General features: G+C 34.7%; 1 protein-coding gene and 1 pseudogene across 1 annotated transcript in view; both read right to left on the reverse strand.

Annotated features, from left to right (window-relative positions):
* LOC117716058 (uncharacterized) overlaps positions 1–10646 on the reverse strand; it is a 48921-nt gene extending 38275 nt beyond the window's left edge. Inside the window, 1 exon segment of the mRNA XM_076940999.1 lies at positions 10563–10646. Within this exon segment, the coding sequence (XP_076797114.1) occupies positions 10563–10646 (84 nt within the window).
* A 174-nt stretch (positions 10647–10820) lies between these two features.
* On the reverse strand, positions 10821–12499 carry LOC117716059 (uncharacterized; annotated as a pseudogene).
* Positions 12500–18301: the final 5802 nt, after the last annotated feature.

The raw sequence follows: 18301 nt of genomic DNA on the forward strand, positions 1-18301 counted from the left end.
AGGACTGGCATAACCATAAATTTATGGGAAAATTATCTTTCACAACACTGGGGTATGTAAATTAATATTCCTTGAAATTCCTGGGACAGGAATTGAGGAAATTAAGTCTGATATTGTAGTTCCTTTTGGGGAAGTTATTAATAATGCTGATGATGAAAAATCACAAACTATGCCCCTGTTCTAGAAACAAGACATGTAATGTATCCAATTTCCAAATTTATAAAAGAGGATGCGGCTGACATACCCGTGCTCCAAAAATGTCTACTTAACTGACCAGCATAGAAAAAACAGTGTCCCTAAACAAAATAAAAATCACAGGTACTTAAACAACTAGTAAAAGAATAGGTGTAGGTTCAACATCTAGAAGAGTCTACAAGTCCCATGGAAATCCTGTGTTTGTTGTAAAAAAGAAATCAGGAAAATAGAGAATGATAATAGATATGAGAGGAATTAATTCAAAAAAGGACAATTAATTTCCATGTATTTTCTTTAACTTCTTTCTTACAAATATCCTAGCCTATAATAAAAACTGACTTTGAAGATTGTTTTTCACAATACCCTTGCAGGAGCAGGGTAGGTAAAGCCTTGCTTTCTCAATACCTACTCTGAAAAATATTCATCCACTAAAGGGATAACACTGGAAGATATTTTCACAGCACATGTTGAATAGTCCAACTTTATGTCGGTGTTTTCTGCAAAAATACATTAAAATAACTTATAAGCAATTCCCTCAGTCTATCATTTATCATTATATGTATAACATTTGTTGGCTGATTCTGAAAAACCTGTTTTAGAAAATATGTTTAAGGTAACAGAAGAAATTCTGCCTGCTCCAAAAGGAGAAAAATACAAAGAGGTAATTCACTTAGGCATTTGGATTTTAATATCAAACAACATAAAATTTGACCATAAAAGGTACTTAGGGACCAATAGAAAACACTTAACAATTTTCAAAAATTAATGATATTAACTGACAGAGGCCTACAATTGGATTAGGTGCACATGAGTTAAGTAATTTGTCTCAATTAAACATTAAAATGAGATTTGAATTTAAACATTCTAAGCTGTCTAACAGATGACACAGAAAAATAGTTATTTCTTGCATACTACAAGATGCATATATGAATTGAATTTGTCCTAAAATTGTTCTCATTTTGTTTATTTTGCCTTCAATTCATTTTTCTACTGGATTCATTTTGCCAATGAAGAATGTATAGAATTGGTTTTTTGTAGCTCAAACATAAAATAAAACAATTAAGACATATACAGAAAAGGTTTCTGAGTTAATTATAAAAGGTAGAGTAAAATGATGCCAATTATCAAGAACAGCTCCAGAAAAAACTATAGTATATATTAATAATGTTGACATTATGTTATTACAAGTAATCAAAAAAGATTGGCAAATGGGTTTAACAGATATCTATAGAACATTTCATCCTAAAACAAAAGAATATAGCCTTAGAATATAGCCTTTTTCAGCACCTCATGGTACCTTTTCCAAAATAGACCATATAATTGGAAACAGAATATGCTTTGACAGATACAAAAAGATTAAAAGAATCCCTTGCATCCTCTCAGATTACCACAAACTAAGGCTAGTCTTTAATAATGTCAAAAACAATGGAAAGCCTACATACATGTGAAAACTGAACAACACTCTTCTCAATGATGACCTTGTAAAGGAAGAAATAAAGAAAGAAATTAAAGACATTTTAGAATTTAATAAAAATGAGTACACATCATACCAAAACTTGTGGGATTCCATGAAAGCATTGCTCAGAGGACAACTCATAGGTACAAAAAAACAGAAGAGAGAACACACTAGCAGCTTAACAGCACACCTGAAAGCTACAGAAAAAAAAAAGAAGCAAATGCACAAAAGAGGAGGAAACAGCAGGAAATAATCAAACTCAGGGCTGAAATCAACAAAGTTGAAACAAAAAGATTTCTACAAAATATCAACAAAACCAGGAGCTGGTTCTTTGAGAAAATCAACAAGATAGATAAACACTTAGCCATACTAACCAGAGGGCACAGAGACAGTATTCAAATTAATAAAATCAGAACTGAAAGGGAAACATAACAACAGAAACTGAGGAAATTAAAAAAATTATCACATGCTACTACAAAGTCCTACACTCAATAAAACTGGAAAATATGGATGAAATGGACAAATTTCTAGACAGATACCAGGTACCAAAGTTAAATCAGGAGCAAGTAAATCATCTAAACTGTTCTATAACCTCTAAAGGAATAGAAGCAGTCATTAAAAGTCTCCCCACCAAAAAAAGTCCAGGACTGTTCCAGCCCGTACTACTGGGCTTTGTGGGCCAAAATGTTTCGGCCTGCTTCGCTCCACGCTTGCCAGCCACTGTGTCTTGGCCCAAGCTGCCGTTCCGGTCTGAGGGTCAGGGTCTAGCGAGAGAGAGAGTGGGGATAAAGGGGAAGAGACTCGAAGAATCGAGACAAGACAGAGATTCTGATCAAGTCTCGTTTATTGAAGGGAATTCTGAGCTATTTATATGCTTTTGCCACGTGCCTTGTAGGCGCGTGGATACCACGTGCCTTGCAGGTGTTGATATGACGTAAGCCTTACAGGTGTCTATAGCGTGGACAGCACGTGCACAGCAATGCCTTGCAGGCGTGGATTGCACATGCGCCTTATAAGCATGTATGGTGTAGATAGCACGTGGACAGCACATGAACTGCATGCCTTGCAGGCGTGGCCACCAAGTGCACCTTGCAGCTGGGGGCAGTAAACAGCAACACAAAATATGTGGGATATCAGAGTGTGCTTCAGCTGTTGTAGGCTATTGAAAACCAAATCTTTCGTCAGGGTATATGGTTCCAGATGGCTGCAAAGTTGATCTAGCCGCTTTCTACTAAAGTCGGCTCCCAACACAGGACCAAATTGTTTTAGTGCAGAATTCTATCAGACCTTCCAGGAAGACCTAATACCAACTCTCTTCAAACTATTCCAAAAAATAGAAACAAAAGAAACACTGCCTAATGCATTCTATGAAGCTACAATCACACTCATACCTAAACCTCACAAAGACCCAACAAAGAAAGAGAACTACAGACAAATCTCCCTTATGAATATCAATGCAAAAATACTCAATAAAACTCTTGCAAACCGATTCCAAGAACACATCAAAACAATCACTCTTCATGATCAAGTAGGCTTTATCCCAGGAATGCGGGGATGTTTCAATGTTCACAAATCCATCAATGTAATCCACTAGATAACCTCAAAAAATAAAAAAATAAAAAACCATACAAGATCATCTCACTAGATGCTGAGAAAGCATTTGACAAAATTCAACATCCCTTCATGGTAAAAGTCTTGGAAAGATTAGGTATTCAAGGTCCATGCTTGAAACATAGTAAAAACAATATACAACAAACATAGCCAACATCAAACTAAATGGAGAGAAACTTGAAGCAATCCCACTAAGATCAGGGACTAGACAAGGCTGCCTACTCTCACCCTACCTATTCAATATAGTACTGAAGTCCTAGGCAGAGCAATTAGACAACAAAAGGATGTCAAAGTGTGAAACGAGCGCCCCCCAAATCCCTTTTCGCCCGCGAATAAAGACAGGAGGCGGTAGTCGGGTGTACTGCCACGAGGAACTTTTTACTGCTCCACACGATAAAGCGGAAAGACGCAAGAAACCGGAAGAGGATCCCTTAAATACACCCTAGAGTGACGTATTCACTTCTGAATGGCTGTTCGCTCACCACCCAATATTACGCCTCGGGATAGGCCAGTGGCTTGGCGCTCTTTCTGCCTAGCAGCTGCGCAGAATGATTGTTTACTGCTGGGGAAACATGCGGCCAGCGCCATCTTGGAAAATGCACGTGTGTAGCCACTGAAACAGCGGCTCATTACATCTCTCCCTGTTTAAATTATTAATATAAAACAGCCTTTCGCCCATTAAACGCAGCACCAACTCAGTGAGGGAAAGCAGAGGCCTGATCGTGATACAAATAGGAAAGGAAGGAGTCAAAATTTCACTATTTGCAGAAGATATGACAGTATACTTAGGTGACCCTAAAACTTCCACCAGAGACCTCCTAAACCTGATAAACAACTTCAGCAAAGTGGCTGGATATAAAATCAACTCAAACAAATCAGTAGCCTTCCTCTACTTGAAGGATAAACAGGCTGAGAAAGAAATTAGGGAAATGACACCCTTCAAAATAGTCACAAATAACATTAAATACCTTGGTGTGAACCTATCCAACCCAACCTAGTAAAATATCTGTATGACAAGAACTTCAAGTCACTGAAGAAAGAAATCAAAGAAGATCTGAGAAGATGGAAAGATCTCCCATGCTCATGGATTGGAAGGATTGATATAGTAAAAATAGCAATCTTGCCAAAAGCAATCTACAGATTCAATGAAATCCCCATCAAATTCCAAATCAATTTTTCTTAGAGATAGGAAGAGCAATTTGCAAATTCATTTGGAATAACAAAAAAACAGGATAGCAAGAACTATTCTTAACAGTAAAAGAACTGGGAGAATCCCCATCCCTGACCTCAAACTGTACTACAGAACCTTAGTGATAAAAAGTGCATGGTATTGGCAAAGAGACAGGCAGGAAGATCAATGTAATAGAATTGAAGATCCAAAAATGAACCCACACACCTATGATCACTTGATCTTTGACAAAAGAGCTAAAACTATCCAGTGGATAAAAGACAGCATTTTTAACAAATGATGCTGGTTCAACTGGAGGTCAGCATGTAGAAGAATGCAAATCAATCCATTCTTATCCCCTTGTACAAAGCTCAAGTTCAAGTGGATAAAGGACCTTCACATAAAACCAGATAAACTGAAACTAATAGAAGAGAAGGTTGGGAAAACCTCAAACACCTAAGCACAGGGGAAAAGCCCATTGATTGCTTGAATCATGGAGTAATACTGGTATGTATGGTATTCATATTGAAAAACCTCTTTACTGAAGGTGTTTATCAGCTATAAGAATTCTCTGGTAAAAATTTGTGATCCCTTAAATATACTATCATATCATCTGCTGATAGCAATATTTTGACTTTTTCCTTTCCAATTTGTATCCCTTTGATCTCTCTTACTTTTCTGATTTTTCTAGCTAAAACATCAAGTACTATATTGAAAAGATAGGAAGAGAGTGAAAGCTTTGTCTTGACCCTGATTTCAGTTGAATTGTTTAAGGTTCATTCGTTTTAACATAATGTTGGCTATTGGCTTGCAACATATAGTTTTTTTTTTTTTAAATCTGGATATTTTATCAATCTACATTTCAAACTGTTTCCCCTTTCACAGTATTCCTTCTCGAAACCCTCTATCTCATCTCCCCTCCTCCTACTTCTATGATGTTGTTTCCCTTCCCACCCACCAACTCCTGCCTCCCTGCCCTGGCATTTCCCTAAACTGGGGCATGTTTATGTATATAGGCTGTATCCTGCCTGCTATGGGTACAGAATAAGAGTGGATGATCAATGTAAACAAATCAAAGAACCTGAAATAAGCTTGCACAATGGTGGATTTTTAAAAAGAAAGAAGCAAATTACATACAATGGATAAAACAGAGCATCTTCTCTAAGTTGTGCTGGTCTAACAGGATATCTGAATGTGATGAATTAAATATATTGATATTTATCACTGAAAAACTCTATTCCAAATGGATCAAAGATCTCAATATAAAATTAAATATACAAAATATAATAGAAGAAAAATTATGGGATAACCGTGAATGCAGTTATACAGAACACAACTTCTTAATAGAACACCAATGACGAAGTAGCAAAAATCTACCAATCACAAAGTGACCTCATGAAAATGAAATGAATCCTTCTGTAGGGTAAAGAACACTGGCAATAGGACAAAACAACAGCCAACAGATTTGGAAAAGATCTTCCCTAAATGTACATCCAATAGAGGCTAATATCCAAATTACATAGAGAACTAAAGAAATTTACTCCACCAAACCTAATAACCCAATTAAAAATGGAACTAAATAGAATTCTCAGGAGAGGAATCTCAAATAGCTGAAAAGCACTTAAAGACATGTCCAGCAACATTACTCATCAGGGAAGTGCAACTCAGAGACATTGATACTTCATTTTGCACTAATCAGAATAGCTAAGATAAAACACTCAAGAGATATGACATACTGCCACAGATATAGACCAAGGGGAACACTCTTCATTAATGGTTGGGTTTCAAACTTGAACAAACTCTTTGGAAATCAATCCAGTGGTTTGTCAGAAAACTAGAAATAGTGTTACTTGAAAACCCTGTTATACTGCAGGTCATGTAACCAAATGATGTTCCACCATACCACAAGGACACTTGCTCCACTATGTTCATAGCAGTATCACTCATAATAGTCAGAAACTGGGAAAACTCTGAAGTCACTCAACTAAAGAATGGATAGAGAAAATGTGATTAATTTCTGTGATGGAATACTATTTTGCTATTTTTTTTAAAAGAAGTACATCATGAAATTTGCAGGCAAGTGAATGGAACTAAAACATATTATCCTGGAAGATCAATCCCAGACTGAAAAGGGCATGTACAGTTTGATACTGTACTCACTGATAAGTGGATATTAGTCATAAAGTATCAAAGCCCATGATCCATCCAACAGTACAAAAATTAAACAAAAAGAAAAATTTAAGTTCAGATGCTTCAATCTTACATAGACTAAGCAATAGATACTCATAGGACCCAGAGGGAGGAAGAAAAATTGGTGAAAGAGGGCATGGGGAGAGAAATTGGTGGGGCAGAATCAGCTGTGCAGAGAGAGAGGTGAGATGTCTTGCAGTACAGGATAATGGAAGGATTTCTGCACCAGCTGAGGGAGGGAGTGGGGGTAATCGCTATTAAGTCCCAGATTTGTGGGGATTGAGGATGCTCCCCCAAGTCAATGGTTGTGAACACAGACATGATGCCTAACAATGCATACATGAAACCAGAAGAGGTCGCCTCCACTAGCCAGGGAGTTCTCCTAGTAGAGGGTTAAGGTCACCAACCCATCAGCAAAATATTTGAACTAAAGTTTGTCCTGTCTAAAATCTGTGTAGAAACAAAAATGGAGCAGAGAATGAAGTAATGGCCAACCAGTAAGTGGCCCAAATTGAGACTCATCACATGACTAAGAACCAGTCCCCAAGAGTGGGAATGATACTTTGTTATTCTTACAGGCAGTAGACTAGAAGTGTCCTCTGAGAGTATATTTGCACCAGCTGACTAAAACAGATGCTGATTCCAACAGCCAAACATTGGATAAAGGTCAGCAACTCTTACAGAAAAGTTAGTAGAAAGATTAAAGGCCATGAGGGATATTCAAACTCCATAGTAATACCAAACAAATTGACTAACCTTCATAATTGGCAGTACTCAGAAACTGAGCAACTACAGACAGCAGACATGGGCTAGAATGAGGCCTCCATCACCTAGCATTGTCTTTTCTGACTTTTATGGCAAAGGAAGTTCTTAACACCACAGAGACTTGATGTGCAGCATGGCAGATATCCGGGGGGGGGGGGGGTCACATCTTTTCAGAGAAGAAGGGGAGCAGGTATGGGAGGAGAGACATTTTGAAGGGGAACTGGAATGGACACAGAATTTGGGATGTACATAAATTATTGAAGTAAGTTTTAAAACTACAGATATAAATCATACTGCCAACATCATGCCAATTGAAGACAACTTAAAGCAATTGCACTCATTGTAAAAAATGCTATAATGATGTCCATTTTACCACTACCTATTCAATATTGTATTCTACATTCTACCTGGTGCAGGAAGCAAAAGAAGAAAATGAAAGTGATACTTATAATGAAAATATAAATCAAGGTATTCCTATTTCAGAAGAAATCTTGCAATCTATCTATCTATCTATTTATCTCCACAAAACTCTACTAAAAACCTTCCAGAAATGATAGATAAATTCATGACTGTGGTTTTAACATTTTATAAAAACTATCTAAAACAGATTAAAAAGCAAAAATATTAAAACCAATATACTAAAACAATTGGAATAGACAATATCCAATCATAGACTCTACCCATTACTATATCTATACCTATAACTATATCTATATCATATATATATATATATATATATATCTTATATATATTAATATAATTATAGATGGAGGATAGATTAAAGTACATAGAAATAAACTTAGATAATATTTATGGAATCTTATTCAGATAATACATTCATAGATTACATATGTATATATGTAAATATTTATTTAGGTAAGTGTATTTATCTACATATATCTACTATATATCTATGTATATTCTAATTTTTATCATCTATCTATCTATCTATCTATCTATTTGAAAGTATTTTCTGAATAGAAATTCTGTTTCCTCAGAATTAAGGCCATCAATTTACATCTTGAAAATTATAGAATTAAAATTATTCAGCACAGCTCAAGAAACCAAACCTGAGTGAAGTACCAAGGACTAGCCTCGGCTTTCAGAGGCAATCTCAGGAAAGGCTAACTGGCAGTAATGAATGAATAACTCAAAGTCAAATCATGGATTACAAGCTGATTGCCTGTGTTCTGCTGGAGACAGATTTCAGACAGCTATCTTTCAATACAGTTCTCTCTTAGAGTTCCAAAATCATGGATTACAAGCTGATTGCCTGTGTTCTGCTGGAGACAGATTTCAGACAGCTATCTTTCAATACAGTTCTCTCTTAGAGTTCCAAAATCTCTCTGACAGAATTATGAAAGACACAATTCTAAGTATAATTTACATTTTTGATAATCTTCTGTCTACATTCATAAAATGTTATTTGTGAAGTCTTACTGATATAATAATTTGTACTTAATGCAGTGACAATTTTCATCCTTAATGAAATTATTAATACTATTCATTTAAAAGACTGAAAGTACTTTCTTCTTGTTTAAGAAAATATTGTCTTAAAATTGTGATTTTCAGCATGTTTCCATTAATAGATCTGACTGTTGTCTCAAGGAAATATTTAAAAGACAGAGAGAAAAAAGTAAAGAGTTCTGTTGAAAAGCTATATTCAAATGTGATCCTAGTGATATGATCTGAAATATTAAATCACTGTGTCCAGAAAGCTCTGCCGATTGGTTACATAGAGTTTAACACAGTACACATGTTAATAGCCACAAAGAAGAAGAGAGACATGTTTATTATGTATATATGTAAGGAGGAGGCAGCTTTGGATCATTTAGGAGAACCAGTTTCTCTAGGGGACAAATATTTTGGATAAAACTTCTATGCAGAAGAATTGTGTAGTAGACTATATTCAGCACACACAATGAATATCAAAATATGTGCAGAGGAGGATTTATCATCTAAAATCCTCAATCTGATCACCCAGCAATTAGTTGACTTTGTACTTTTCCATATACATGAAGGTATGTTCCTTGAAATGACAGTGACTTTATCCATAACACACACACACACACACACACACACACACACACACACACACACACTGAGAAAACTTCAGGGATTCTCTTCTTAGGACATATACACATCTTAACTGCTGTTTTGGCATTTGTCTAAAGCAATCAAATTAATGTTTTGAGACATGATTTTGTTGGTATTATTAATGAGCAAAGGTAAGATGAGAATCCTATCATCCCAGAATAAAACGAATACTAATCACACCAAGGCAGGATTAATAGAAGATAATTGCAATGTATTTATTGATAACACTGACAAAGAAGGGATTAGTTTGAGTTTTAAAATTACCTATAATATAAACCCTATATAAAGGTCAAAGACTAAGAAAACAATAAGCCTCACATAAAATTTATCTCACAAATGTCAATATTCTACCATACTAAAACATACAGAACACTATGCAACTGTTTTTTATTAGGTTAGTTATTAATATTATCCTGGCTTAAATCCTTACATTTTAAAATACTATTTCTTTAATTTGTTAGAACATAAACACCATACCATGATTAATTAATGATGTCAGATTAGTACTGGATGAACATTTTTTTTCAAATAAATACTTAATATGAATATAAGCTGTTTGGGGGTAAAAAGTTTCCAATTCCTAATGAAATATGGGACTTTCCTGTGGTAGTTCTCTGATAATGAGTAAGATTTCAACATTATTTAGATACTTATGAATGCATTTACCATTGTAAATAACAAATTTCTGCATGAATACTAGAAGAGTAATGACCTATCATGTTAATCTCTTTTATGGATCTTGTTTGTGGTCTAAGGATTGAACTTGTGATAAATGATTTGCCATATTCTTTACATTTGTAAGGTTTGCCTCTAGTATGCATGCTAAATTTGGTTTGCAAATAAGATTTTTGAGTGTAGGATTTTCCACATTCTTTACATTGGGAATGTTTTTTGTTTTATTTTTTATTTTTTTTTATTTTTTATTTTTTTTGCAATACAGATTCTGTGGTCACCATGAAGATTTGAGGACAGGGTAAATGATTTGCAACATTCACTATATTTGAAAGGTTTGTCTCCAGGATTGATTATAGTGATGAAGCTGCAGGGTTGAGGACTTTGGAAATAAATGTCCACTGTTACCACATTTTTCAGGTTTGTCTCCTGTAAGGATTCTCTGGTGAGACTGAAATTTTGAGGATCAGGAATAGGATTTCCTGCATTCATTATACCTATAAGATTGCTTTCCAGTATGGATTGTTTGATGACCTTAGAGAGATTAACACCAGATAGAAGATTTGCCACATCCTTTATGTTTATAGGGTTGAACTTTAAGTGGGTTCTGTAGTAAACTTGGAGATGTAAGAACCATGTAAATTATTTATCATACTTATGACATTTCTAAGGTCTGTGTCCTACATGGATTCTGTGGTAAACTCTGAGACTGGAGGAATGGGTGAAAGATTTCCCACATTCATTACATTTGTAATGTAATTCCTCTTCATTAGGAATTCTATAATGAATGAAAAGATGTGAGTACTGTGTAAATGATTTTCCACACTTCTTACTATTTGTAAGGAGTGTCTCTATTATGGATGCTGTGGTGGAGTCTAAGACTGGAAGAACTGGTGAAGGATTTCCCACATTCATTACATTTGTAAGGTTTGACTCCAGTATGGATTCTGTAGTGAACATGAAGTTGTGAGGACTGTGTAAATGATTTACCACACTTATTACATTTGTAAAGCTTGTCTCCTTGTATGGATTCTGAGGTGAACTCTAAAACTTGAGGAATAGGGGAAAGATTTTGCACATTCACTACATTTGTAAGGTTTGTCTCCAGTATGGATTCTCTGGTGAACTTTTAAATTTGAAGAACGGGTGAAGGATTTCCCACATTCATTACATTTGTAAAGTTTGTCTCCAGTATGGATTCTGTAGTGATCATGAAGTTGTGAGGACTGTATAAATAATTTACCATACTTATTGCATTTGTAAGGTTTTTCTCCAGTATGGATTCTGTGGTGAAATCTTAGAGTTGAAGAATTGGTGAAGGATTTCCCACATTCATTACATTTGTAAGGTTTGTCTCCACTATGGATTCTGTAGTGAACATGAAGTTGTGAGGACTGTGTAGATGATTTACCACACTTATTACATTTGTAAGGCTTGTCTCCTGTATGGATTCTGTGGTGAACTCTAAGACTTGAGAACCTGGTGAAAGATTTCCCACATTCTTTACATTTGTAAGGTTTATCTCCTTTATGGATTCTTTGGTGAACTTGAATATTTGGTGACCGGGTAAATACTTTGGCTTTCTGAGTGCCTTCTCCTTTATGACCTGAAACATGTGGAAATATATATGTATAAAAATTCAAGAATTTTTCACATGTTAGGTCCTTGAAAATAATTCCTTTAATATGGTTTATATTATCCCTCTGTAATTTTGATGATTCAATTGTGGCATTCATGTAAGCATCACATGTGTATCGGCTGTCATCTTCTTTCATCCACATTGCATTATATAACTGAAGTATTAAGGATTTATTTAAAATACCATAATTCTCATCATTTTTGTGAATTTTCTCTGTGGTATATTCCGGAAGTTGCAAAGATAACTGAGAGTAGTTATTACAGGTAGCCTGTCTTCTTTCAGGGTTGTCTTGAATTTCTGAAATAGAATTACATATCTTATTTTTACTTGGAATTTTTTCATGAAGAGAATCATGGAAGATATTTCCTTTGTATAAAATACCTCCATGTAGAATGTTTAGGTAATACTTCTGACAGCCTATGTTGATATTATATAATCTGTTTGCATTTGCAGAAGCATCTCCCTCATGATATGATCCAAGTTTTATTGCATACATGGTCACTTTCTTACATGGATCTAAATTGTAGAATTCTTCACAAAGATTTACTGGTTGACAGAGCTGCAATAAATTTTTAGGGAAATAATTTTCACATTCATGATACTCATTACTTTCTTCTCTCCAAAATCTCCTTTGTTCATAATTTTGTGAAATATTGTCTAATAATGTATTGCTTGCTAAATAATTCCAGAAATCTAGTTTATTCATGCAAATATCACTTTTGAATGGTTTTACATTTGTGTGTAGAACAGAGTTGTATTTCAAAAATAGTTGTGAACATTTTATTAGAGCAGTCTCTAACTGTATAATTGGGAGTGACTCAGACTCAGTTTTCTCAGGAGAGATTGGAGCTTCTTTATGCTTTTCAGAAAACAAATAGATGTGTTTCCCCAGCAGAACATTTCCATGATGACATTTTTTATGCTTCTCACTGCCATCTCTATATTCCCAGAACTTCTTTCTTTGTAAATCTGAAAGGTCATTATGTTCAAATTGTTGTGTTATTTCTTTCTGGAAATCTTCTATACACACTTTTGGGAAGAGTGCCTTGGTATGACCACAGGACAGTGCTGAAAAAATAAAGTAAACCATTATATGGCATTTTTGATTTGGATGAAAATAATAAACCGGCATAATGCACAAAAGAACAATAAACATAGGATTTAAGCAAAAGGACATAACATAGAATTTCAGAAACATGTTCCAAGGAAACAAATGTCATAAATGTAAAGGAGGTTCTGACAAATTTCATGAAATATATCTTATATTTTCTAATAAATACAAATGTCATCAGAAATTATTCAGAATAAAAGATTACTTGAAACAATTTTTTTCAGCTATCACCCATGAGTAATTTTTCCTTCTCATTATGATTCTCAATTATTAATATGGATACAAATCATCTTTCAAATCACTTGAAGAAAACAAGGACAGAAATAAAGAATTACAATATTCATTTTAAGATTGAATCCTAGTCAAAAATTAATTAATGCTTTTAATATCATAAAGATTATTTGTAAGAAAGAAACATAATAAAAATCTAAGTGTACCAGTTAAAAATCATGTAAGGCACATGAGAAATGAAGATTTAAAACTGTTCTCAAATCTTAAAGAAAATTCAATGACACAGATAAATTTCATATAACACTGAGAATCATGTATATAAAGTCAATTTTCTACAATAATCATATGTAACAGTATATTTAAAATTAAAGTGTGATATTATGAAACTAAAATTTGAAAAGTCAAACATTATTTTTGAAATAAATTTCTGAATCCCTCATCTGTACATCATTCTCTGGAACAGCTCTGTCTGCATCCTCTGAGGCCTGCTGCCACCCAGCCCAACCATGTGAGATGACAGGTTCCCTGGCAAGTAGAACAAAAGAGATCTGCATCTTTCAGTACACATAACTACCTGCAATCCCAGATTCTTGCAGCCATCAGAAACCACTAGCTTTGTCCCTTGAGTACATCTCATATCCTGAGAAGAGAAGTTTAAAGCCATGAGGCACTACCAGTTCAGCCAGTAATTCTAAAATGCGGCTGCCACACAGGGCAACACAACTCTACCTGAAATCCCACCGAACAGCAGCAACTCTACCAAGCCTTCCAATACCAGTGACAACCAGATGGCTAAAGCACATGGGAAGAATATATTCAACAATTCCCAGAGTACTATTTCACAACAAGAAAACAGAATAGATAGATAGATAGATAGATAGATAGATAGATAGATAGATAGATAGATAGTACATACTGTATACACTTGCAAACACGGTATACACTAGCAAACCCTGTATACACTTGCAAACCTGAATTGCAAGAAAATGTCCTTAAACTTCATGTTGTGAAGATGATAGAGATCATTAAAAAATGAATAAATCCCCTAAAGTACAGAAAATACAATCTAGTATGTAGATGTCCTTAAAGAGAAAATAAATGGATAGTAAGAAATACAGGAAAATACAATCAAATGGATGAAGTGAATAAATAAAAATGTTCACAATCTGAAAAGAAAAATAGAAACAATGAACAAAACATGAACTGGAAAACCTAGGAAAGAGAACAGGATCTTTATACACATGTATCGCCAACCAAATAAAAGATATGAAAGAGAAAATCAATGATGAAGATGATATGATAGAAAAAGATAAATTGGATAAAGAAAAATTCAAATCTAAAATATTTCTAACACCAGATTTGCAAGAGATTTGGAAAACTATGTAAAGGTCAATCCTGAAAAAATATGAATAGAAGAAAGAGAATATTCCCAGCTTAAAGGCCTAGAAACTATTCACTACAAAATTATGAAAATTAAATTCTCCATCCTAAAGAAAGATATGATTTATATATCTATGAAATTTAAAGAACATCAAATAGATAGGATCCAAAATTAAATCCTCATAGTATAATATCCAAAAGTCTAAATGTACAGTACAAAAGGAAGCATACAAAATGCTGCCAGAGAAAAAGGCTAAAAATCATATAAAGACAAGGTTATCAGAATTACACTTGACTTCTCAACAGATAATCTATAAGCTGGAAGGGCCTAGACATATGAAACTACAGATATCAGACCAGAACCTATTTCCCCCAAAACATTAAATCACCACCAATGAAGAAAATCAAAAAATCCATAAGCAAAGCAAATACAATAAAAAATTTCCATTAATACAGTCCTATAAATAATAGTGGGAGGATAACTCAAGCACTATAAGGGTAAATACACCCCCAAAAGAACAAGACATAAATAGTTCACACCAGGAAAAGCAAAGGAAGAGAAACACAAACACACACATGCACACACACACACATACACCAAAACAATATCAAAATAACAGATACTAACAATCACTCCTCATTAATATCTGTCAATATAAATGGATGAAATTTTCCTATTTAAAAAAAAACAGACTAAATATATGGATATGTGACCAGAATCTATCATTTCGTTGTTTTTTTTTTTTAAATCAGCAACAAAGACAAATACTACATCAGAAGAAAGTCCTTGATAAAAAATTGTTCTAAGCAAATAAACACAAGAAACAAGCTGGATTAGCCATTCATATATCTAATTAAATAGATATTCAACCAAAATAATTAGAACAGATGGGAACAACACTTTATATGTATAAAAGGAATAATCTACCAGGTGAAGTCTCTATTCTGAACTTTTACACGACAAATGAAACCAGATTCATTAAAAAAAGAAAAAAAACTTTATAAAAGCTCAAAACATACAATGAACACCACACAATATTAGTGGGAAATTTGAACTCCCCTCTCTCAGCAATAGACAAACAATCAAAACAGAAAATAACAGACATTATGAGTCACATGGACCTAACAGATATATACAGGACATTTCACCCCACAAAAAAAATAATATATAATCTTAGCAGGTCACAGAACCTTCCCGAAAATTGACCATATGCTTCGTCATATATTAGGCCTCACTAAATACAAGAAGACTATATTAAACACTTGTATATTTTTATAGCACCATAAATTAATCCTGGATTTCAAAAATAGAAAATCAGAATGCATACAAAATGATAGAAATTGAATAATTCTTAAATCAATGAAGTCAATGAAGAAATAAAAAAAATAAATAAAGAATTTTTAAATTCTCTGGAAATTAAGGCAAACTATGCTCAAATTTATGAGATACACTGAAAGCAATGCTAAAAAAAGATCATAACATAAACATAACTTAAAGAAAATAGATACATCACATAATAGCAAATTAAAAGCACACATGAAAGCACTAGAACAACAACAAGAAAACAAAACAAAAACATAAACAAAAACAAACAAATAAACAAAAAAAAGACACCAAAGAGGACTAGATGGCAGGAATGAAAACTCATAGCTTAAAGCAAAATATTAGAAACAAAGATAACAAGAAAAAGAATCAAGAAACCATAAAGCTGGTTCTTTCAGAAAATCAACAAGACAGATAAACCCTTAGCTGAACTAACTAAAAATCAGAGAGAAAACATCCTGAATGGAAAAATCAGAAATGAAAACATGGTCATAACAACATACTTCAAGGAAATCCATAGAATCAATAACTCTTATTTCAAAAGGCTCTGTGCCAAGAATTAGAAAGTATAAATGATCTGGGCCAGAAGGCTGAAGATTTGATGCTCCAACGTTTGGTAGTATAGGGGCTTTTCAGGTGTTCAGAGGTCTCTATAAATTGGCTAAGTTTTAGAAGCTATGCTTTGTGCTTCCCACAATTATAGTTAACTCAGTCATTCTGGATTTCTGACGGGGTTGAAAACTTATAACTATTTACCGTAAGAGAAAAGATTTGAGTGGATGGTTGTCAGCTGACATTCATCCTAAAGCCAGGTTCAGAACTAAATGTTTTAGTTAGGATAGATGACAGAGGTGCTGGTTAGTCAACAAAATGATGGACTGGGTATTAGGACTATCTTGTACCTCACTGGTACAAATTGGCATAATTATGCTCTAATTGTATTTTGAGAGAAAAGTTTCATTTTAACAGGAAGGGTGATGTGTAGGAAGAGCTAAGGTAGGAGGAGTACTGAGAGCAAGAAAAGGAGTAAGAAGAGGAGGAGAAGAAGGATAGGAGAAGCTAGGTGATGAAAGAGAGAAAGAGGGGGGAGACAGGGAGGCAGATATTCATGTATCTCCACCAGTCAAAGATAGTTGTTATATCTAGGTTGGTCAGTGGGTTACACCTCTGATTGAACAATTCCAAACTTATAACGCTTATGATTAACATTATTTAAAAAATGTATAAATGCAAAAAGGAAAAGGGGGCATGGGATAGGGGTTTTCTAAGGGGGGGGAAATGGGGAAAGGGGATGGCATCTGAAGTGTAAATAAAATATCTAATAAAAAAAAAAGAAAGTATAAATGAAATGTATAATTGTCTGGATAGACTCCACATACCAAAGTTAAGATCAGGTAAACAATGCAACTAGGGAAACTGAAGCAGTCATTAAAATTTCTCAACAAAAACAACAACGATATTAAAAAGCTCATGCCTGGATGCTTTTAGTGAGATCTCCCACCTCTATGATATTGGCCTTAAAACTGAAGATGAATAACAGCTTCATGAGCTTCAAAAACTGCAAGAAGCCTCCCTAATATTAGTAAATGGTTAACAGAATTTCCAAAAACTTGGACTAAAATCAGCGCCTCCTCTATTGGACTGCAACAGTACCCAATGAGTCGTGAAGCCAGAGAAAAAATTAGACCTCACATTCATAGACTGTTACAAGACATTCTGGTTCCTTGGCAGTCATCATGGAACACCCCCTGCTACTGGTAAAGAAGCCAGGCACTACATTTGATTACACTTAAAGGCCTACAAAGAACTAAAACAAATGAGAGAGTTCCTAGACACTGATGGCTTTTGACCTAGTTGCCAGTGGATGGCTTACTTGTCTGATGGCCATCGCTGCTATGGCCTTACTTAAATTGACTCTGGGACAGCAGATAACTATTGTGACATCCCACTCCCTTGAGAACATTATGCGGCAGACCCCTGACCAATAGATGACTAATGCCCACATGAAAGGTTGATCTTTGCCTTCCCTGCCATCCTGAACCCTGCCACCTTGCTGCCTGAGACTGATGATTCTTCCCCCACCCATCACTATATTGACATTCTGGCAGAAGACCAACCTTGGCCAGGAAGCCCAAACTGGTATACGGACTGGAGCAGCTTTGTAATTAAAGGTAAGCAGATGGCAGGAACAACAGTGGAAAAAAAAACAAACAAACAAGTGATTTGGGCCAGCAGCCTGCCAGAAAGAACACTGATAGCAGGTATGCTTTTGCCACTGCCCATATTCACGGGACAATTTACAGACAGAGGGACTGCTGACTTCTGCAGGAAAAGACATTAAGAACAAAGAAAAATACTGAGCCTTCTTGAGGCCATCCATTTGCCTAAAAAAGTGGCCATAATTCATTGTCCTGGGCATCAGAAAACTCAAGTTGTTGTTGCTAAAAGAAATAATGTGACTG

The sequence above is a fragment of the Arvicanthis niloticus genome, chromosome 10 (assembly GCF_011762505.2).
Source record: "Arvicanthis niloticus isolate mArvNil1 chromosome 10, mArvNil1.pat.X, whole genome shotgun sequence".
Classification (NCBI taxonomy): Eukaryota; Metazoa; Chordata; class Mammalia; order Rodentia; family Muridae; genus Arvicanthis; species Arvicanthis niloticus.